General features: G+C 33.9%; 1 protein-coding gene across 5 annotated transcripts in view; it reads right to left on the bottom strand.

Moving 5' to 3' along the window:
* Positions 1-24476, bottom strand: part of GABPB1 (GA binding protein transcription factor subunit beta 1) — a 64181-nt gene that overhangs the window by 11449 nt on the left and 28256 nt on the right. For 3 of the 5 annotated variants that reach the window (XM_063088702.1, XM_063088703.1, XM_063088705.1), the window contains exons 2-6: positions 15248-15355; positions 10713-10880; positions 9155-9349; positions 7888-7999; positions 7416-7529 (exon numbers count right to left, since the gene is read on the bottom strand). In XM_063088702.1, coding sequence (XP_062944772.1) covers positions 7416-7529; positions 7888-7999; positions 9155-9349; positions 10713-10880; positions 15248-15355 — 697 coding nt within the window. Of the gene's footprint in view, positions 1-7415; positions 7530-7851; positions 8000-9154; positions 9350-10712; positions 10881-15247; positions 15356-24476 lie in introns of all 5 variants that reach the window. The other 2 variants (XM_063088700.1, XM_063088701.1) reach the window with 1 other exon arrangement.

The following is a 24476-nucleotide window of genomic DNA, read 5'->3' as shown; positions in this document are numbered from 1 at the left end:
GAATTTTAAATATGGCTCTACTCCATTTATATATGAACTGATATACAGAATAAAGTGTTTCCTTTTTGGATTGAGTGAGTGATAATAAGCAGCACACAGATGTGATACTGTATAACAGTAAACAAAGGTACTTCAGAAAATTCATGGTAAGATTCATATCATCTTTCAATTCTCTTTTTCCATGAACTTTTTGAAGTATCCTCATATATTAACATTTACACAAATAAACCCCCAAAATATGCTTTAATAATTTATGAGAGGCTCAGAGAGGATTCTGGAAGCTTAAAACAGCACCTCTGGCCTTGCCTGGGTAAAAAAATTACTGCCAAAATTCTTGTCCACAGGCAACCTACACCCAACTAAAGATCCCAAGACATGCACAAAACATTCATAGCAGCTTTATTCATAACAGTCAAAACCTAGAAACAACCCAGACAGTCAATGATAGCAAATAAACTATCAGAGTCATACCTGGGACTACTAAACAGAAATTAAAGTGACTATACGTAAAACATGAATGACTCTGACCTAAACAATACCGAGTGATATTAGCCAGACACAAAGGTATACATACTGTCTACCTTCCATCTATGAACCGAGCAATGTTTATCACTTTGTGATATTATTCATCGAACTGTACACTTAATGATCTATAGACTTTCCTGTTGTATGTTACTCTTCAATAAAAAAGCATCAAAGGAATAATGAATGTAATGGATTATAACACATTGAATTTTTTTAAATCTATTTATCAGGCTGGCCAGTTAGCTCAACTGATTAAAGCATGGTGTTAAATCACCAAGGTCAAGAATTCAGATCCCCATACCAGCCAGCTGTCAAAAACAAAAAAACCTACTTATATATAATAATACCTCATAAAAACGGAGAGAAAGGGGGAAAGAGGAAAGATCTTGATAGAAGAATACCTAGTTAACTTAGAAGGAATGACAAATTAAGAAAAATTATCATTATAATCCCTAATGTAATAAGCAAGCAAGGATCACTAGTGGATGCTAAGAGCACTGGTGAAATGTTTTAGTGAAACAGGATATTCTAGTGTTATCAAAGTATCACACCAAAGATTACTATTAGTTACAAAGGAAGAAAGGTAACCTGTAAAGAACTGGCAGTCATCATTTTCACCAAGTGGTCACTCAGTGGTCACAATATTAGGTGCTTCCTAATGTGATGCAATGGAAGGTTGCAAAATATCACTTGTGTTCTTCCTAGAAATGTCTGACTTGAATCTAACTATCAAGAAACAATGAACCCAGAAAGTGTGTGGTCCTGCACACAACTGGGTTGGACCCTTCGAAAACTTCAATGTAATGAAGAACAAGGAAGGCAACAAAATTATCCTAGATGGGAGGAGACTAAAGAGACACAATAATCAAATACAATGTATAAACTTTAATTGGATTCTGGATGCAAAACAAACAGCTATAAAAGACATTTAGGGGACAATTAGGGAAACTTGAATACGGACCATATGTCAGATAATGTTCTAAATTGATGTTGGTATTTTAGGAAATATAATGGAGCTGTGGATATGTAGGAGGCTGTCCTTGTTCTTGGGAGATACATGCCAAAGTATTTAAAAATGAAGTGTCATGATATCTGAGGCCTACTTTCAGATAATTTGGCAAAATAAAATTGTGTGTATGTATGTGTGTGAGAGAGAGAGAGAGAGAGAGAACATTCAGGTATGGCAAGATGTTAACAAGTGGTGAATACAAGTGAGAGGTATACAGGTTCATCCTCCAACTTTCCTGTGGGTTTGAAAACTGTCAACATTAAAAAAAAAGTTTTTAAAAATATAACTAATTCAGAAAAAAAAGACATAAAAACTATTTCTAATTAACATGGGTTTTTTAATGTGTTATTTGAAGCAACACTTTACAAAAAGTGTAATTAAATAAAACCATTCTCTACTGAAATCAAGCTATCATCCAGATACACAGTTGCTCTGAAACATGCTAAGATGCTATCAACTCACAACAGAACATCATGGGGCCGGCCCGTGGCTCACTCGGGAGAGTGCGGTGCTGATAACACCAAGGCCCCGGGTTTGGATCCCATATACGGATGGCCGGTTCGCTCACTGGGTGAGCGTGGTGCTGACCACACCAAGTCAAGGGTTAAGATCCCCTTACCGGTCATCTTTAAAAAAAAAAAAAAAAAAAGACAACAGAACATCATGGATCTCAATTATCACAGGATTTACCAAAGACAGAGAGGCCATAAATATATGTACTGCTTTTTTTAAAAGGCAAGGTAAATACTGGGACTCTAGTTTTCAAGATGTACTCATGGCAACATGCCTGGCTTCAACCCTGTTATTATGATATTTGGTAATCAAGGGTCACAAATAAACTACAGAATACCCAGAACGCAAACAACCTTTATGCTTTGAGTGCTCTAATTATTTTTGTTTGCCTTAAACCATAATTAGGCTTTATCACCAAGCCCTTAAGAAAATTTCAGAAAAATAATTACAAAATGAAATGTAGGGCATAAAACAGTAACATATTCAATAGAACAACTACTAAGGTTTTCAAACACATTAACTATTGCTTTGATTTTTTTTAAAAAAATATCCATATGAAAACAAATGTTCACTCTGGTTGAATGCTAACTACAGGTAGTAAATATTTTAAGGCATAATCATACGTAAGAAGTTTCTGAGATCACACACAATCAAGGCATAACTCAAGAACTTTCATCTTTGCAGTATTTGCAATGACTATCATTAAAATAATGGAGTTCCTGCCTTTCATCTAAAAAGCTTTCTTTTTAAGTTATGCTATGGTAAAGTATTTAAGAAAAAATTAAAAGGAAACCAATTACGTAAGAAGAAAAAGTGACCCCCAGAAACCTTAAGAACAACCAACAGTGAAATGTTGAAATATGTAAGAATAAAAGACAAAGCCTAAAAACTCTAAAAATATTGTTGATTTAAAATATGTATATTCCAAAATGTAAAAACCTCTAGATAAAAAATTACTGTAATATCATAAATATTCTTTGATCTAATTCAAAAGTCAAGATAATCTACACCACCTTTGAAGATATCTGAGATCCCTTGTTCATGACTTTTGAATTATAATGCCATAAAAGTAAAATAAAGCAGGGAAGAAAACTGCATTTGAAATATTCTAAAAAGACTGAAAATTCTATACAGAAATATTTAAACAATAAAATAGAAACTATGTTTATTTAAGAAAAAAATAACATTTCAAAGGTATTTTGCCTACGACTGAACCTCAAATTAAAAACATAAAAGCAAAAACAAAACAATCTCATACTGCCCAGTAACTTATCCCTAAAAGCCAATTCAGTTTTATTACCCTATTTTAGGGACAAAAAAAAAAAAAAAAAACAATGTGCAAAAAAGACCTGGTTCAAAAATCACTATTAGAGAGGAAAAGGGAACTTTTTACAGCTACCAGATGCATCACACCTTTGGAAAAGCCACCTTGTTAGCAATTAACAAAAGTTGTTCTAAAGACAAAAAGAAGGGTGGTCCTGAAGGTCGGTCTATAAGGTATTATATAACTTGGCCACAAAGAAAAATAAAGCTAAGCAAAGAAAAGTTGGTATAGGACTGTAGGCTAGAGCTACAAAATACGGTTTTATGAAAGAGAATCTTAAAAAGACCAGATAACTACACTGCAGACATGAGGTCCACATCTTAACCAAACACAATTTCCAATTCTACGTCCCAAGTAACTCTCAAATCTATTCACTTAGTATATCTTGCCAAATCCTTATTCATTCTACCACTATATCTCTTACCTTGTTGATTACATTAGACTCCTAACTAAACTCCCTTCCTAAAGCATTCTTCTAAGCCTGCCAAAGTAATCATTTTTAAAAGTCCTATATAATCTTACCTTCAACCAACTTGAGTTACCCTCCCACTCACTGGGTTCAGCCACAATAGCCTCTGGGTCTTCTGAAAAGACATGCTCTTTCCTGCCTCAAAAGCTTCTGTGTCCCTTTATTTAAAATCATCTTCTCTCGTTTTTTCCCCAACTAATTCCTATTTAATCTTCAGTTTAAATATTTCTTCCTCTAGGAAGATTCCATGTCCCACCTGAGTGGCCTGTAAGCTTTGATAAAAAGACAGGAAAATATGATTGCCTTTGTTTATTAATGAATAGTGTACTAATTGGAGGTAATTCACCTCATGAGAGAAAATGTAACTGCAATCCCCAAAAGACAGCTTTTATTTTTCTGTCTCATGACTTCCAAAACGGTTGACTTGGAATGAGTTTCCATATATCTATATCCTATCCACTCTTTAGGGCACAACGCAACACCGCCCCCCACCACACACACACACACTGCACCCACCCCAATTCCAGCTAAAAGTAATCTCTTCTCTCTGAACAACAGTACGTCAATAAGACATTCTAATCATCAAGCATTGACAACCTGCAGTTACATTTGCTCATAAAATCATTCAGTTTCACAATGAAAGCATTTTAATAGATTTTATCAGGTACTCAAAGGACTAACATTAAAATTTGTTTTATATGTCAAAAATGTATGAATGTAATCATTAAGGTACTATTTAAAGCTATAACTCTCAAGCAAAATGGCATGGTATCCTAAACTATCACAAGTGACTTCTCTCTCTATGCCAGAAGACCATACCAGCCAGCCAGCTTCCATTTAAAACACAGTCCATCTGCTGCTTCATTCTGGCTATTCGGTATCCAGAAAAAGTGTTTATTGCACTGCTTAGATAGTAAAAGAAAAGAAAATGAGCATTAACAATTAGTGTACTGATGGTTCTTACACTATATTTGGTATATAATCATTTCAAAAGGGCAAAACAATAGCAGAACACTTATTTCAAAAGACTACTTATTACTAGAAAAAGCTAAAGAAGTAAAAGTAGGAATGGTGATGCTTTTGCTTGATATAAAACAAAATGATAATTACATACACAAATATTTATTCCTATCGTAAACCAAATTATAAACATTCTAAAAGAGACAAGCCCACAGATCACCTGAAGAAACTGCATAGGAGAGGCAATATATTATAGTGGTCACAGATACACAACATAGCAATCAGTCAGACTTTGAGCACAAACCTCCTTTCACCACTTAATAACTACGTGATCTTGGATAAAATTATTCGACCTCCACAAACCTGAGTTTCATCATACGTAAAATGGAGATACTATTACTATTACTACTACTACATTTCCCAGATCCTAAAAAGCCCTTGAAAAAAATATATATAAACATTTCTAAAATTAGGATGAGTCTGACAATTGATGGTAAAAGAAACTGGACAGTCAACAGGCAGAGAAATAATTTGTGGTAGATTTTTTTAAGGTTTTTTTTCTTTTTTGTTGGCTGGCTGGTACCAGAAACTGAAAAACCCTGACCTTGGTGTTACAAGGCTGCTCTCTAACCAACTGAGATAACACACACACCCCGACCCATGCAGACTTTTATGTGCCTGAGCATGTACAAACTAAACTTTGAGAAGATATTTCTTCGATTGTACACCTTAGTGGAGTTGTTTACATTGGTGGCAACATATTTATCTAAACTTTTAGTTAATTCAAGCTCTTAAAATATCTTCAAAAAGATTCTACTATTCTGTAGCATTGAAACAAAAAGCTATTGTGTTCATATAAGATTGTTAGTCATATGCAATAAAAGTCAAGTGAATTACTAATTCTCTCAGGCTAGACCATAACATTTGTAAAGGTAGAAGAAGTTAGAGAAGTTGGAGTGACCAATTCATGCAGTCTAACATCTAAATGTCAGAACTTCCAACTGACTTTCCAGAAAAGCCGTTTAACTTTCACAGATATGTAATTTAATTAAAGAAAAGAAATTTATAAGTTTAACTAAATAGAAACTATCGATGAAATCCGTTTTCTTTCACATATGCTTCTGCAATTACAAAGGTGCTGAAGAGATCTAGGCATAGCTAATAAGAGCAGCATGTCAATACAATGATGCACATAACTACTAATGGCCAAAAATGACTCAGAAAACTCTTCAGACTCCCAAACATAAAGGCTTAGGTTCAAACTTGATTATGATGCTAAAGATGGAAAATGGGTAAATGTTTATTATCACTAGTTAGTTAAAAACAGAAAAAGAAATGAAAAAACAGAAAAGAAAAAGGTAGGGTTCTCCCCTCCCCCAGTCAAAAAAAACCCAGCTAAAAACTAGCTTAAAACTTTTTGGTGAGGATTAAATGAGATTAAATGGTAAATCATTCACCACAGTGCCTAGCACACAGAGTAAGCATTCAATAAATTACTATCATTAATCAAACTTTGAAAAACACTAATTTAAAGAATGAATGACAACAAATTATTCTTTACTTTTATAAGTATTGATCCAAATATAATGGCTTAAACTACAGTAAGAAGAATCTTTTCTTGGAGTTTTTAAATTTTCCTAATAAAAAATATTTTACTTACATAATAATTACAGCAAGAAGTATTTCAATTAAATATAAAGGTAAATCTTATCTAAAACAGCTATTCATTAATATTGCGTGCCATCATTTAACAATATGTAACCCTTTACCACTGGTTTTTGTATACTATTTTCTAGTTATGTCAGTCTTTAAGATTTTATATCATTCTAGGGCCAGCCCATGGCTTAATAGGGAGAGTGTGGTGCTGATAACACCAAGGCCACGGGTTCGGATTCCTATATAGGGATGGCCGGTTTGCTCACTTGGGAGAGCATGGTGCTGACAACACCAAGTCAAAGGTTAAGATCCCTTTACCGGTCATCTTTAAAAAAAAAAAAAAAAAAAAAGATTTTATATCATTCTAATAAAACTGCCAAAAATTAGGGCTGGCCCATGGCTCACTTGGGAGAGTGTGTTGCTGATAACACCAAGGCCACGGGATTGGATTCCTACATAGGGATGGCCGGGTAGCTCATTTCGGAGAGCATGGTGCTGACAACACCAAGTCAAGGGATAAGATCCTCTTACCAGTCATCTCATTAAAAAAAAAAAAAAAAAAAAAAACCTGCCAAAAATTAAAATTTATGAAAAAGACAGTAAGCTCATTTATATTTATCTACTTTATTTAAAGAAAAAGTCATAAAAACTGGTAAAACAAGGGCCAGACTGGGTACAGAGAAAGTTTTCTGTGAACCACACAAATTTTTTTTTTAATTTTAATTAGTTGCCAAGATTTAATATTCTCTTAAAATGCAGATTTTTAGCTTCCCATGAAAAAACAGAATTTGGCAACACTGACAAATGACTACAATCAGCTAGTCCCATGTCCTGCACCACACTATTCAGCTGGGCATAATCTCAACCCTGCCCATTTTAGCCTTTTAAATTACCTTCCTGGAATCTGTAAAATTTGAATCTGCAACTTTTAATGTACACATTTGACTTGTTTTTCTAACCTGGAGTTTCTGAAGAATTGGACAATGGAGCAGATGCTTCAGCTAAGGCAGCTAACGTAGCTAATACTGATGTAGAGGAGTTTCCAAACTGAACAGCAGATACACCCGTTTCATCTATAAGAAAAGAGAAAAGAGAACTGAATTTTTAAAAAGCTTAATCCAATGCATATTTCTGATATTATGTTTTATTTTATTCAACTCTTAAATGAAGCTTGGATAGCATTAGTTTTTGAAAGGTAATATTGCAGTACATTTTGCAATATTACTTTTCTTTTGATTGTTTTGTCTCAGAAAAATTTGCTTTTGCCAATTACACTAAAGAAAACCAAGGTAGGTGATATAATCTTACCCTTATTCTCCAACAGTCCTTTCTTAGAAGGGTGAATACCTACTAAAGCATAAAATCCCAATAGCTATCCTATATGCATCTCAATACCTGTTGCCTTGGATGAATTTTCTGAAGATACCAGACCTGTTAGGTTCACCACCCCTCCAGGTCCAATGATAAACTGTGGTGTTGCAGCATGTATCGTCACAGTGTCAGGACTCTCTGGGTTTGTGTTGATTTGGTTCTGCATAGCAATCTAGGGAACAAATCACCACAATGTTTTCAGAATTATAACGAGAATATATAGCATAGACTCTTGATGTAGTACAAACACACATTTAAAGGAACATTCTCTAAGAACCCTGTAATACAAATGGAAATATTTGTTTACGGTCTACAGAGAGTGCAGAGGTAAATCATAGGTATGAATTTACATCCTAAGTTCCCCTGTTACGTGAAGCAGCAAAATCCCACAAAAGGAGAAATGGGTATCTGAAAGGCTTTTATAAAATAAAGGAAAATTAGACATTGAAAAATAGTCTACTGCTCTGTAGCTACAGAAATTAAATTATTTCTTCTACTATATTCAGCAGTATATAGCACTACATATATAAAGTATGGCCTTCACAATTAATTATTCCCCATCCTCAACTCCAATCCACAACTACACTCCTAGGAGTAAAAGAATGGGAAAAAGCAGGGTAAAATTTATTTTCCTGAACATAAAAATCATCTTTTAATTAACTAGCAGAAGTACAACAAAGTCAGATGGCCTTAGAGAAGGAGAACTCTGGAAAGGGAAACAAGAAGTTAAAAAAGAAGAGGCAGTAAGTAAAGAAGATAGTTACTTCAATGTCATCTAGTTGAAGAAAAAAGAAGTAATATTGTTTACTAGAAAAATCTGCCCAAAAGCCAAAAATAACTATGTCCACAAACAGACTTTAGTGACGATGGTAAAAGATAAGAGAAACAAATCAGAATGATAAAGATTGCATCACTCACTCAAGGGACATTATTATGGTTTCCAAATTTTTTTTTTTAATTTTTAATGTTTATAAAGTAATTTATAACAGATTTTGAAAAGCCATGTGGTATTCAAATGTGCAACACATATAATTAATAGAATAAAACGTTTAGAAGGAAAACTCAGGACCTTAGAACACAGAAAGTAAGCACCTCATCTCATCTTCTAGTGTTATATGTAACATATGGTGTTATGACCAGGAAAATGAACAGTAATGAACAAAGAGAAAGTGAAAGAGAAAAAGACCTGTCCATAATAACTAAGTCCAAAATGTAAAGCTATAAAGCTGAATAGTTTAAATCAGAAAGACAGAAATCACAAGACAGAAATCCTTCTATCTATAAAGCTCCTTTTGTTTATGTTTCTAAATTAAAAGCCAAAAGTTACCTGTAATATCTCTGCTAAATCTTCATTCCCATTGTCTATTGAAATATCAAATGCGGTTTTACAAAATTTGCTTTGCGTGTGTACATCAGCACCATATTTGATTAAAAGTTCCACCACTTCTTGATGATTGTGCTCTGTGGCCCAATGTAGAGCTGTCATCTTTAACATGTCCTTTGCATTGACATCAGCACCATGCTACAAAAATATTTCAAAATAAGAGACTGCTAAAATATGAAAAATAAAGAATTTCTGATATGAAAATACTAGTCTCTATACTTTAAAGCAAGAACAAATAGTACTATCAACTCTTTTTTTGTGTTAAACACAAAAAAAGATTGTTCAAGCAATCACCACTCATCTGTCACTTAATCATTTTTCTATAATGCTGACTTTCCTATCTGCTTTCCTTCTAATTTCTTAGGAACAAGGCAATTATTTTTTCAATCACCCAGCTATGGGCACAAAGGGCTAAAACCGAGTAAGAGAAGGAAAACTATGAGTATTCCTCCAAAACCCTCTTTAATGTTGTGTAGGAGCTGGTCCCCTGGTTCCTCATTCATCATCAGCTTTCAAAACCAGTGAAATATAAGGAATTGAAAGAGAGCTATCTAGAGGTGCACTGTCCAATATGACAGCCAATAGACAAATGTGGCTAGTAAGCACTTGAAATGGGCTAGTCAGAATAGAGATGTGCTGTATTTGTAAATACACACTGGAATTCAAAGATTTAGTATCAAAAAATAAAATGCAAAATATCGCATAATTTTTCTTTTTTTATATTAATTTCATGTTGAAATAATATTTTTTATACATTGGATTAAATAAAATATATTAAAATTACTTTTTACTTTTTTATTATAGCTAACAGAAAAGCTAGAATGACATGTGATATGCATTTATGGATTGCATCATATTTCTTCTGAACAGGCTGATGTAGATAGAGGCCAGGATAAAAAAGATCAAGAAAAATGTCTATCACTTTCTGTTTCAGAACATTCTACATCATTCTTTGGCATTTAGATGATTAAAGAAAAATCCCCATTTATATTATTCGTTAATTAGTTTGTTAATCATCCAAGCCTAATCTTCCATCCCATTAGCATTTTGACTGTATTAGGACAAAGCTGTAGTCCCTCACCTTAAGGTAGACCAAGGTCTAAGAAATCAATAGTTTGACAACTAAGAATATATCTAAAGGAAATTTTTTCCCTCATGAAGGAAAACTTTAAGACAATCTGACAGGCCTACAAAAATAAAAAAATGAGATACCATAGGTAAAACACTAAGTAGGCGTTCAAAGAAACTAGTTTCCGGGGGCCGGCCCGTGGCTCACTCGGGAGAGTGCGGTGCTGAGAACACCAAGGCCTCGGGTTCGGATCCCATATACGGATGGCCGGTTCGCTCACTGGCTGAGCGTGGTGCTCACAACACCAAGTCAAGGGTTAAGATCCCCTTACCGGTCATCTTAAAAAAAAAAAACTAGTTTCCTTCTCCTTATAAAACATAAAGTCTTTGGGGGCTTACTTTCAAAAGCAAAGTGTAAAAAGAGAACACATACCTTAAGCAAAACTTCTACTATACTGGCATGGCCCTCAGAAGCTGCCATATGTAATGGTGTTCGGTCCACTTTGGTTCTGGCATCCCTACTTACACCAGCTCGTAGTAGTACCTCTGTGGTGGAATAATGCCCATACTGTGCTGCCAGATGAAGTGGAGAAGTTCCCAGCTGTACCACAAGGAAAAAAAAAAAACACATTTATAGTTTTGGTTTTTTTGGTGCTGGCCTGTACACGGATCCAAATCCTTGACCTTGGTGTTATCAACATCAACACTGGGCTCTACCCAACTGAGCTACCCTTGACCTTGGTGTTCCCTACAGTTATTTTTAATACACTTCTACTACTATGTACTATTTTATATTTTCTGTTTACATAGTAAACAGTTTATCATTATATAATTTTTACATAACACTAAAAAGAAATGTCTTCATTTACACTTATCTTCTTATGTTTATCTTGATTTATTCTTATCTTCTTCATAGACGCCTTCAAGAATTCCCATACACTTCTCAGTGAAAAAGAAAAGCCAATATTTCCATTAATTCAAACTCTTTTTCTTCACAATTTTTATTCAGATAAACAGCCTAGAAAAATTAATTTCATTAGGGCCTGAGAAATTTTTCTGAGTACTGGAATGTTTTCTTCATACCAGTCACACAAAACTTGCTAAATTAACTTCATTTCATCTATAAAACTTGAATCAAATAAATGTAAGTACACATTTTCACATCAAGTAGATCAAAACTATTTTGTAGGACTTAAAAAATAAAGTGAAATACTTCAGTGATCTTTTTAAAGGGGGTTCATATGGTCATTTTTCAAAGGAGAAATCTAAGGTACACTTGCTAAAAGTGAGTCAGGACAGAACCAAAACAGAGCCCAGTTTTCCTGAAATTGGTTCCATGGTGGTCTAGCCATTAAGTTGATATCCACTATATACAGGGGAAGTACTAAAATGTGAGTGAAGGAAAAGCCTTAACAGAGGCATAACTTTAAAGAGGTGAAACTTAGAATTAATTTATACTAATATTACATGTGTTTAGAGGCACAGAATATCCCTATAACTAATTACCAAAAGTCATTGATGTTCCAAAGAACGAAGATATTTTACTAGAACAGTAAATTTCCTAAGACCACTACCGTAATAATAGCAACTAAAGTTTTTAAAGTGCTTTTCATGGAATGCACTATTTTAAGACCTTTACACAAATTACTGTCCTCATTTGGCAGTAAAAGAACCAAAGGCACAAACAGGTTACTAATTTGCCTTAAGTCACACAACAAGTAAGAGTTATAATACAAAGCTAGGCATGTGCTTTTATTATGAAATGGAAATCATTTGCTTTGGGAATAATTATTTTATTACTACTAAAAGCCTTATATTTTTTAAGGAAAGATCATTCTAGCATACTGAAGAAGATTCTTGAACAATCCTTTCTTCCTCCATGCTTTGTCATTTTTTTCTATAACTGGCCCTTTCTACACTCTTAAATTCTAATATTTAATGAAAGTATCTCAATAGCCTATTTAGCAACCCTGAGTTTTCCTCAGTGTGATATTAGGGTCTACTTTGTATTTTTTTCTTAATATTTTACCTTTTTGGTTGCTGATGCAAAATATACATACATATGTATATGTAGCTTAAAGAAAAATAAATATAATATTGTCTGTATCTAAAATCTTCTCACTTACTACTCCCTAATCACACACTCCTCCCTCAGGCCCAAGGCAACTACTATTCTGAATTTTGTGACAAACATTTCTTTTCTTTGTACCACATATGCATCCCTAAAATAACATGCTTTGGTTTTGCCTATGTTTAACTTTATTTAAATAGAATCATACTTCATGTAATTCTCTGTGACTTGCCTTCTTTTATGTAACACTATGTTCATGAGATTCAACCATGTCAATGAATATAAGTGTAGTTCACTATTTTTCTCTACAACATTCTATCAAATGAATTAACTACAATTAATTTAACCAATCTATTGATAAACATTTGGGTGATTTCCTATTTTTTGTTGTTATGAATAATGCTGCTGCTAAATATAATCTTGTATGTGTTTCAGGCACATGAACAAGAGTTTTCTAGGAAACATTCTTAGAAGTTCATACATGTGCATACATTATAGGGTATACACATGTTCAGAATTACTAGGTACTGCCAAACTGTCCTCCAAAATAATTAAACCAATTCACACTTCCATAAAAAGTATTTGAGAGTTCTTACTTCACCATCTCCTCATCAGGCTTGGTACTGCTAGACTTTTCTTGCTAATCTGATGGATATGCAATAGTATTTCATGATTTTACTTTGCATTTGCCCAATTATTAATGTAGTTAAGCATCTTTTCATGTTTATTGATCATTTAAACTTTCTTTTTGGTAAACCACCATATCAAGTCTTTTGTCCACTCTTCTATTGCCTTGTCTGTCTTTTTATTACTGATCTACAGGAATTCCTTACGTATTATGGATACTAATCTTTCTTAAGATCTTTTTGTCTCAATGTACTATAGCACCACTACGATGCATTTAGATATGGATTTTGTTTTTATTGATCCTGCTGGAGATTTATTGGGCTACTTGTATCTTTAGCCAGTTCTGGAAAATTCTCAGCAATTACCTCTTCAAATTATTTCATCCCTATTCTCACTCTCCTTCTTGTGGATATGATTAGATATATGTTAGACTTTCTCACACTATCCTTCATGACTCTCTATGTCTCTTCTATATTTTCTACCTATTTTATCTGTGCTGCACTGTGGATCATTTTTTTCATATCTTTATATTTCAGTTTACTAATTTTCTCTTCAGTTGTTCTAATCTGTTACTAAAATTTTCTCTAAAGTCCTTGTTGTCCTGCTTCTGTTGTCAGTTTTTTCAGCAGGTTATTGTACAAGTTGCCTTGTGCTTGTGGTGTTTAGTCACTTATGACTGCTCATTTTCCTTAAAATTCTAAAGCCTGAGAGGAAGGTGGGTTCCTCCAGAGGATATGCATTTGCTTCTGCCAGGAACTTGAGGTAATCCCTAGTCCAAAGGACATTTCAAATTTATTTCTGTTTAGAGTTTTTCAGAATACACAGGTATTTATGAGTTCAGGCTGCAAATGTGCACGGGATAGCTCAAGGTTCCATATTCTCATCAACAAATTTTTCCTCTACCTATTCAGTGCCTTCGTTCAAGTCAGGTCATTTTCTTTGCAGTATTCTAGCAACAATGGCAGGGGCAGGAGCAGGTAGGAGGAGGGAGGGGTATTTCTGGTTTACCCTTACACTGAAGGTACAACTCCTTAGGATTCCAGAATTATAGGGAGGGGATCTCCTATCAGACTTCTTTCTCTTCCTGAGCAGTCCCACATCTCTGTCTTAAGTACTTCAAGCCAGTGAGGTGGGAAAGACAACAGGAAAATCTGAGTTCAGCAAAAGTTCTTAGGGTAAAATTTCCCTGGGTTCCAGCCTTCACTTAGTTTTTCAGGTTGATAATCCCTTACTTTCTAACTCAGCAGTAAACTTAAGATTTTCTTTGAAGTATTTAATCAAAAAGTCTTTGTCTTTTAAAGATAAATGTTGAAATAGTTATGAATGAAATGACACAGTTTCTGGAATTTGCTTTAAAATCATATAGAGCAACTAGTTTAAGGGTTCGGATCCCCGTACCAGCCAGCTGCCAAAACATAAAAAATAAATAAAAAATAAAATAAAATGAGAGAGAGCAAAAGAAGTGGGTGGAGTAACAAAGGAAACAAGATTCACCACAATCTGATAATTTTTGAATCTGGATGAAGGATATGCAGGAGTTGACATGTGTTTGAAATTTTCCATAATAAAAAAATTTGTTTTGCTTTGTTTTTCATGAAAAATAAAAAAGAACAGGGACAAGTAATACAAAAACAAAATTAAAAATCTGGAATTTTCAGTTGTTACCAGTGGGAGGGTTAATCCAGATTCCTATCTCTCCATATACCCAAGACCATTCCTTTTGCTTTACCCTTATAATTAAAAAGTATGTTTTTTGTCTTCCCTACAATTGCCTTATATAGTTATCAAAAAGTCATTTTCATTTCTTTCTTCCTCTTTGGTCATGTCTGCAATAGTTTTACAAATATCAATTGAAATACAAACTTTCTCTCTTTTTAAAAAGGAGCAGTTATAATACTAACTCCAATATTTACATATGTTGCTTTCTGAATAATAAATTCTAACTGTTCTATTTATAAGAACTTAAATTAAATCCCAAGAAACTACAGTTCATATTCATCCCACATTAGTACAATGCAAAGTTTAAAAGAAAAACTCTTTTGTGAACAGAATATTTGGATAAGATTGTCCAATCAAAAAAAATTACACAAGCCATTCTTTTTAAAAGATGGTTATAATTCTAAAATTGTAAACAAATCTGCAAAAAATTAATTTTTTTACCACTTAAAAACACAATACTTACTACATTTTTATCTGGAAAAACTCAAAAATGAGAAGAGGAAGAAGAAAAAGAAAAAAAAAAAAACCACAACATTAAAACCATTCTTTACCCAGTCTGTCGTAAAAGGAGCTCCATTTGCCATCAAAATACGAACTTCATCATCTTGACCTGCTCGTGCCGCTTCTAAAAGCTTCTTTCCCAAATCTACCAGGGACATCTAAACAAAACATAGGTGAACTGTACATCAAAACCTCCATTTATATATTACGACATGACTTTTTTCCCCTCTTGTCTTTATTAATAAGTCAATTCTCAATCATCATTTCAAAAGGTTGTGGTATGGTTAACCTAAAACTATGGATCACACAAAAGAAATGTATATTTGGATTTTTGGAATAGATTTTCCTTTCTCATTAAGTTTTTACCTAGAATAAAATTACTTTGAATTCTCCAAATATAGCTGGTAAAAGATAGAAGAGGTGAATAGAGAAAAGCTGGTCTAAAATTTAAAACTGGCAACTAATTATTTTCACTGGAGGAGTTGCATCAATAAAATTTTTCATAAAAAATAAGGTACAAGATATTGTCCTCTGTAACTGGGCCAAATTAAATGAAATCTACTATAACTTTTTTTTTGCAACAGTAAACGTGTTCAGAATTTTAAAGTAAGTATTTTCTACTCTTGTGCATGCAGTGCACACTTAAGTTCTTCCAGAAAAGGGAACAATTCACATTCCATGAAAATACCAAAAAGAGAGTCAAAAGTACTGGAAATACTACAACAAAGTATGTGTCTGGTTAAGAAACTAGAAAGAATACCTTGTTTCTTAAATTTAAGATATCTGAAAAGGCTAATGTCCCAGGCTAGGGTGTGTTTGGGTTGGAGGGGGGTGTTGGGGGGGGGGTTCTTGAATAAGACATTGAAATATGTGTCAGAAAAAGATCATGACAGGAGTGCCTAGGTAATTTGAGTGCATTAGAGATACTCAAATTCAAGGGATGATAGTTCTGAGGAGAAGAAAGTTTCCAAATCCAGAAAGAATATCTAGCTGGAAGACTACTCAATGATGTTACAATGGGAGTACTTCAAAGAGTTCATGAAAAAATAGAATTGAAAGATAATACGAATTGTCGGGCCTTAAAAACTAGCCACCTTAAGTGACATTACAAGCGGTGCCATTACGGGCCCACAAGGGCGTATTAACGTGGCAGCCTAAGATGGCGCAGAGGAAGTAGGGTGGGAATGTCTGCGGGAACCTTGCCTTAGCACTTATTGGCCAAATACGCACTTCCTCGCTCGTGAACACTGTGTGATTGCAATAGCTAGGCATTGAGACAGGATGCATGCTCTCCTAACCTTTAAGCTGATTGGAGGATGTAAAAACCTCCCTTCCCCATTTGCCTTTAAAAGCAAGTGCTTGTGTGATAATAAACGGAACTGCTTGACAGAACCCTCACAGCGTCTGAGTGTCCTTTAACAGGCTGGTTAGGGCCGGTGCCTGTGCTCACCTCTCTTCGCGGCTCTCTTCCCCCATCTCCTTCTAACGGGGACAGAGGGAAAGAGGAATCCGGGCAATTCGCTCACCCACCAGAAGGGACACCTAGGGAAAGACTGATGAGGCTAGGGCTGTTTGGGTCAGCCGGCGGCGGACCCGACAACGAATCTTACCATGAATTTTTTGAAATACCCTCATTTAATATCCTAAGGAAAGGCAAACAGGTAAAATTTTAGGCCTGTGGGGAAGGGAACGTATAAAATCCCTGAGATTTATACAAGATATTAATTTGTCTCAAAAAGTGTATACTCTTTAAGGGTTAGGTAAGTAGTCAAGGGGAAATAAGTAATAAGAGATGAAGGACAGGTTTATTAGTGTATCTCAATTTTGTGTGAGCAGCCATTACTCAAGAAGGAAGACAGAAAAGTGTGTAAGTAAGAAGAAAGTTGGCAGATGGAGCTTGGAAAGTTTATTTCTGTCAGGAAGGAAAATTAGTAAGGGATGTTAAGAAATCTAAAAGGGATAATTATAAGAAAAGATGTCCCTGAAAGTATACAGAATTATGCTTAAATTACTCTATCTTTTAGTAGATTCTGTAAGATGGGAACAACCAAGTATAGAAGGAATAACCAGGAACAGACATTAACCATAGGAAGTTTGCACAATAATTAGGTGAGATGTACAGGCATTTGTCACATGGCAGGAAAGAATTCTTAGAGTCGTTCAATATGTAAGGATAAAAATAATTCATATTATATCCTATGGTAAAGCATAAGAAAAACAACCACAGGCTCTTGTGAGATTTATGTGCTTTTTTATGATAATTGCAACATTTTCACTCTTAAATTTTTGATTTCCTTTCCTTTTTTCTCCCATTTTCTCATGCCTTGATGGAGTCAATGAAACCCAAGATACTCCTTAATCCTGGTAAAGGCACTAAGATCTAAAGAGATCACTGATCTCTAATGAAGGATTTTTCCTAGAGAATATGTAGAGGTTAGATAGTAAAAATTAAGATCGGATTCAACAGGCAAAGAACTTGTCTATGAAAGGCAGGATAAGGCAAAAAGAAAATGACCTCTATCCTACAGGAGTACAGTGAAATATAAACTGCCCATGCTAACAAATACAATGTCTATACTCTGGATGACCAACATCTAATATAAATCTGGCTTTAACAATAAAATAGATCTTTCCCAAAATATGTATTTTTAAATACATCTTACACAGGTGATATAAAATTGGTTTGCATTCATTTAGCATACATACTGCCAGGTGGTTTAGGTATCCAGATATCTTTTATCAGGTACCAGTTCAGGGTTTCTCCCATTTTCTGAAATTGGGTTATCTGCCTTTTTCTTATTTATTTGTAAACATTCTAATATACACTCTGTATGTGAGTCCTTTGTCAAATACAAGTATTATAAATATCTCCTTCCAGAACCCTGATTCTTGACTCTCCATCCCGTTCTTTCTTTAATATTACATACTATCGTCCAAAGGTAGATAAATTGAGTCATATAAAAATATAAAACTTCCATGTATTAAAAAAAATAATCAAAATAAAATCAAAGACGGCAAAGGAATATGTTCACCACAAAAATGACTGGAAGAAACAATGTTTTAATCACTTAAAAGGTCTGACTCAAAATAAAAAGGGGAAAAAATAAACAGCAAGAACCTAACACAATCAATAGTCAAAAGACACGACCATACATTTTGCAAAAGAGAAAGCAGATAATTCATTCACAAGTATAAAAAATGTTGTGTCACTGATAATCAAATAAAAGTAAAGTGAATAATTTTAAAGTAATTCCTGGGCCACAGCACTCCTAGTGTGCCCCACGCTGAGACGGGGGTCCAGTGTTGAGAGCCCCCTAGCCAGCCCATCGTGTAATGCACATTCCAGGGGAAACTGGTGCTAAACCATTTATTGACAACCTGTTTCTGGGTTGGAGTTTTGTACTTAGCAGATCAGCTCCCTCACTGTGCTCTATTGAGTCAGCTCTTAGCACAAGGGTTTGTAAAAATAAAAACAAAACAAAATGAAAAACAGAACACGAGATTATAAAGAGTTAAAAGAAAAAAATTTTAAAACAGTAAGAAAAAAATTAAGTAATCCTTGATGCAGTGAAGGATAACGTGAAATGATAATTTCATATAAATAACATCTTCATATATGCTGATTGCAATACAAATGAATTGGCTTTATTTTTTTACACCAATTTGGCAAATTCAACAAAAGTTATAAAAATGTCCAAGCATACTGACCCAATTAATTATCCCAATTCTGTAAATCTATCCCAAAGGAAAAATATAAATATACTAAAACAAATCCAACAATAGATATTATATATACATTCATATACACATACATATTATAATCACTTTTATAATGTGAACAATCTAAAGGTAGGAAAATGGCTAAATTGTGGAATCTAACAAAACAAGATGTAGTAACTTAAAATAATGGTTTTGAAGCTATATAATAACATAAAAAATTTATGTCACATTAAGTGAAAAGATACAAAACTAATTTCTTGAATGTCAAAACATGCACATAAAGAACAAAATATTGAAAAATATTAATAACAGATGGTATGATTATCGGAAATTTTGCTTCCATTTTTACAAAGTTTCTGTAATGTTACTATTTTACCTTCCAAATCTAAAAATATATTTTGGGGGGCCAGCCCATGGCTCACTCGGGAGAGAGCGGTGCTGATAACGCCAAGGCCATGGGTTCAGATCCCATATAGGGATGGCTGGTTTGCTCACTGGCTGAGTGTGGTGCTGACAACACCAAGCCAAGGGTTAAGATACCCTTAGCAGTCTTTAAAAAAAAAAATATATATATATATATATATATATATATATATATATATATATATGTTTTTTGATTTTTTTAAAAATGTGTTTGTTTAAAAGGACAAATTACATTGTGACTGTCAACTAAGTAAATAATTACAAAAATTAAGTTATATACTCCTGACTTACTAGATAGGCAGAGTGGAAAAAATAAAGAAAATGCAGGATACTGGGGACTTAAAAATAATCTTAAAAGTAGTCTTAAAAGCAGTCTAACTGATCTGCTTATAAGAACTGCAATAAAACAATGAACCATTTGAACAAATCAATTTCTCCTATAATTCTCCAACTGTATTAATTATTTAAAACGTTATCTTATTTAAGGGTCTAGGATACTTAAATTACTCTAGTTTTAAAATTCAATGAGCAATACAGCTGTTTTTATTTACTACAGCTGTGTAGTAGATTAATGCAGCTGCATACTTAGAAATCAGTGGTTCTCAATGGTAGCAGCACTGCCCCCTAGAGGGCCCTTTATATATTTATGAAGGCATTTGGGGGACTGAAGGTGGAAAAGCTTTACTAGTCTTTAATGGGCAAGTGCCAGGGACAATAGAGGTCCAGAAGCACAGAGAACAAACCTGTATGGCAAGGAACTGTCACATTTTCTAGATTATTTTCAAAGGTTTTATTGAATATACATAAGTCCCCCCTTATCTATGGTTTCTCTTTCCGTAGTTCAAATTCTATGGTTTCAGTTACCTGCAGTCAACCACAGTCCACAAATATTAAGTGAAAAATTCCAGAAATAAATAATTCATAAGTTTTAAATTGCATGCCATTCTGTGTAGCATGATGAAATCTCTGGCCACCCACTCCATCCCACCCAGGATGTGAATCATACTTTTGTCCAATGTATTCGTGCTGTATACACTACTCCCCTGTCAGTCACTTAGTGGCTCTCTGGGTGATCAGATCGACTGTCAGGATATCTCAGTGCTTGTGTTCAATTAACCCTTATTTTACTTAACAATGGCTCCAAAGCCCAAGAGTAGTGATGCTGGCATATTCTATTTTGTTATAATTGTTAATCTCTCACTGTGCCTAATTTATAAATTAAACTTTATCATAGGTTATGTATATACAGGAAAAGACAGTAGAGTTTGTACTATCCGACGTTTCAGGCAGCCACTGGGGGTCTTGGAATATATGCTCTGAGGAAAAGAGGGGATTACTATATCTAAGGCTGAAGCCTAAATAACATAAAAACAAAATGTATTTTTTTCCACAGCATTAATGTAGCCCAAATCTTCCAGGATGCAACCATATTTAGAAATCTATTTGTTTTGTTCACAACTTTACTACGAGTTGTTAACCATTTTGAAAAATCATGTCATCAATGTCAATGTCACTTTGGTACCTGTATCACCAATACAAAATTGTATCAATCAGCTTATATAGATAGCTATCACATTCACAGTGATTTTATGTGCAGGTGCAAACATGTGACTAATTCATTGTGTCTAGTGTAGTCTGCTCGAGTCTTTAGATGTTTTAGGACACATTCTATTATAAATTGCTTCTCTTCTATTTCTCCTTTACATTATAATCAAGGCATTATAATGATTTTTTATATTATTATACAAATAGGTAATATTAACTATGATTTTCATTTCAAGTTAGCAGAAAGAGGAATATAAAATATTGGTTATAAAAAGACAGCAATAGATCTAATAAGATTGAGAATCAATGAAAGAACATACACATGAGATTAAGCAAGACCAAAAGCAAAGGAGATTTAATTTTCTTGTCAAGATAATTAGTAAAATAATGAAAGTACCAAAATGTAACAATTTCACTTTTTATTCTCACCTGACAGGAATTATACACATCATAGAACAATTCTAACCCTTAGAAGAACTGAACTGCATTAAAGACAACAAAATTGACCATGGGGACCATCCTCCATTTCAAGTCCATAATTTACTTAGTCCATTATCTACAAGGGATCTTCAAGAGGTTCATGGAAAGATTTATATTAACTCCTAATTCCATTTTTCTACAAACTTTTTGAAGTACCTTCATATATATTAAAACCTCAGAGATACAGTGCTAGATTTAAATAAAACCATTTAAAGATTTAGCAATAAAAATATATTGCTTTTTGGTGTGGCAAATAACTTTTCTACAATCAAATGAAGAAGCATAATTTAATTCAATGAATTTTAGTGAATGTTAAAAATACTTGTTGAAAATATACTGTGTATGACACTGAATACACCTAGTTTAATACATCCTCTTTTTTTTTTTTTTTTTGTGGTCTTTTTTCGTGACCCGCACTCAGCCAGTGAGTGCACCGGCCATTCCCATATAGGATCAGAACCCGCGGCAGGAGCGTCGCCGCGCTCCCAGCGCCGCACTCTCCCGAGTGCGCCACGGGCTCGGCCCTAATACATCCTCTTTTTATTGGCGGCTCGCCGGTATGGGGCTCTGAACCCTTGACCTTTGCGTAAAACATCACGCTCTACCCAACTGAGTTAACTGGCCAGCCAGCTCTAATACTCCTTTCTTCTTGAGAAGAAAATCAAAAAAATCCACTGTAATAAATACCATCTTGGATTTCTTTACTACTTATAAAAAGCTTATCACAGAATCTGACACAAAATGGGTTTTTTTTATGCCAATTAAAATGTATTTTAATAAGATCTACAGGGAAATTTCAAAATGTCTGCAAATGAGCTACATTTGCTCAAAAGTATGTGCCGAGTGGGCCATCTAGTGGTAACAGAAATTACTACCAATAATTACATTTTAAAGCTTAGTCTATTTTGTTTTTAATTTCTATAATTTACAGCTTATAAACCTGTTGTGAGGATTATTTCATCAACGAGACATGAAAACTCTCGATAAAACTGTACACTACTAGTTCCACGTGAATTGTCACTAGCACTCAAATAAGAATATGAATAAACAAAAAAATTAAGCCTATTAAAGTATACATAACAATAAACCCTGTCTCACATTAAAAATCTTAGAATAAATTTGGTATATCACTCCTAAGCTCAACAAGTACAATTATAAGTCCTATGAAAGTCTTTTAAAGTTTTTCATCAATCAATTTAGCACTGCATATGCATCAAAAGCCTTTAAAATGTTCACACCATTTGACCTAGTAATTCTAATAGTGATGTTATTTAAAATAGGGAAAAACAGAAATGCCCAACTAGAAACAACGACTAAATAAATTAAGATACATCACCATAGAATATTGTAGTCTTATTTATTTATTTATTTATTTATTTATTTATTTATTTATTTATTTATTTATACTTTTTATTATGGAAAATTTCTGAGCATACACAAAAGTAGACAGCACTAAAATTAATTCCCACATAGCCACCACCTAGTTTAAATATTATCAATTTATGGCCAACCCATTTCCCACTCACACGCATTATTTGGAAACGAGTTGTAGTGGATTGACTTATGTACCCCCAAAACTCACTGAAGCTTGAATTGTGTCTCCCAAGTTTTATGTATTAGAAACTCGGCCCCCACTGTGACTGTTAAGAGGGTGGGAAATCCTATTATGGTAATTGGAAAGTGAGGCCTTGAAGAGGTTGATTAGATTCATGTCATAGTGAATGGATTAAAAATGGTGGTCAGGGGCGTGGTTTGGAGGGCTTTAAAAGGGGAGCATGAAGAGTCTCTCTCTCTGCTCCACCATTTTTGCAATATGATACTCTGCTGTCACTGTTGCCACCACCAAGACCCTCACCAGATGTGTTTCCTGGACTTTGGACATCCCAGCCTCAGAAACTGTGAGCAATAAATCTCATTTTCTTATAAATCATTCCAGTTCTGTGTATTTTGTTATAAGCAATGGAAACGGACTAATACACAAGTGTTAATAATAATACAATTTTATCTGTAAATATTTAAGTATAGATCTCTAGAAGATAAAGATTTTTTTAAACATAGTACTGTATTCATTTTTTTTTTTTTTTTTTTTTTTGTCTTTTTCGTGACGGGCACTCAGCCAGTGAGTGCACCGGCCATTCCTATATAGGATCCGAACCCACGGCGGGAGCGTCACCGCGCTCCCAGCGCCGCACCCTCCCGAGTGCGCCACGGGCTTGGCCCCTGTATTCATTTTTTAAATATTATTTACAAATAGTATGTAACAGTTTAAGATCAGGACTCTAAACTATACACACCATGACCTTAACTATTTAAAAAAATGCATAGATAATACCTGGAAACAATATTCCCTGGTAATGAAAATTATGAATTTTTCCCATTTTCTACTCCTCTGTATTTCATAAGTTTTCTATAATGAGCACATATTACTCATATAATTAAAAACAAAATTTTATAAAAAAGCTTTTCATCAAAATTAGATTACAAATAAGCTTAATAAGTCTTTAATGTAGAAAATTAAATGTTGAAGGAACATTTTTAAAAAATAGTAAAAGGATGTAAAATCTGATTTCAAGTAAAATTTAGCATATTATAATCATGTGTATGTATGAAAATATTCTTGGGCATCAGAATTTAGTTGCCTACATTCTCATAAGGAAATAACTCTAATAATAATAAATAACAGTCCCCAGCATCTTGCTAAGTCTTTATCCACATTGTCTTATTTAATCTGAAGTACCTTTCCAAGATTGTTATTGTCTCCATTTTGCAAAGGAAGTAAGTAAAAAGTAAAAAGACTTACCAAAGAACACTAGTTCTGATCTAAAGATAAAGAAACTCATATTCTTAACCTTTCTTCTTGTGGTCTTAAATTAAAGAACACTGGGAACCTGCTAGGATATATGAGGGTAATTCAAAAAGTTCATGGAAAGATTCATATTATCTTTTAATTCCATAAAGGAGCATGTCCTCCAAAGATTTAAGCTTAGTCTCTCTGTGTAATTCCTTTGAAGAGAAAAATATCATATAAACTCTGGTATATTTGGACTTTTCCCTCATCCCTCTTTTACCTAGTGGGTTTTTTTTTCTTTTCTTTAACTTTAAAATTATCTC

Source organism: Cynocephalus volans, chromosome 3 (genome assembly GCF_027409185.1).
Source record: "Cynocephalus volans isolate mCynVol1 chromosome 3, mCynVol1.pri, whole genome shotgun sequence".
NCBI classification, from domain to species: Eukaryota; Metazoa; Chordata; class Mammalia; order Dermoptera; family Cynocephalidae; genus Cynocephalus; species Cynocephalus volans.
This window is presented reverse-complemented; position numbering and strand designations above follow the sequence as displayed.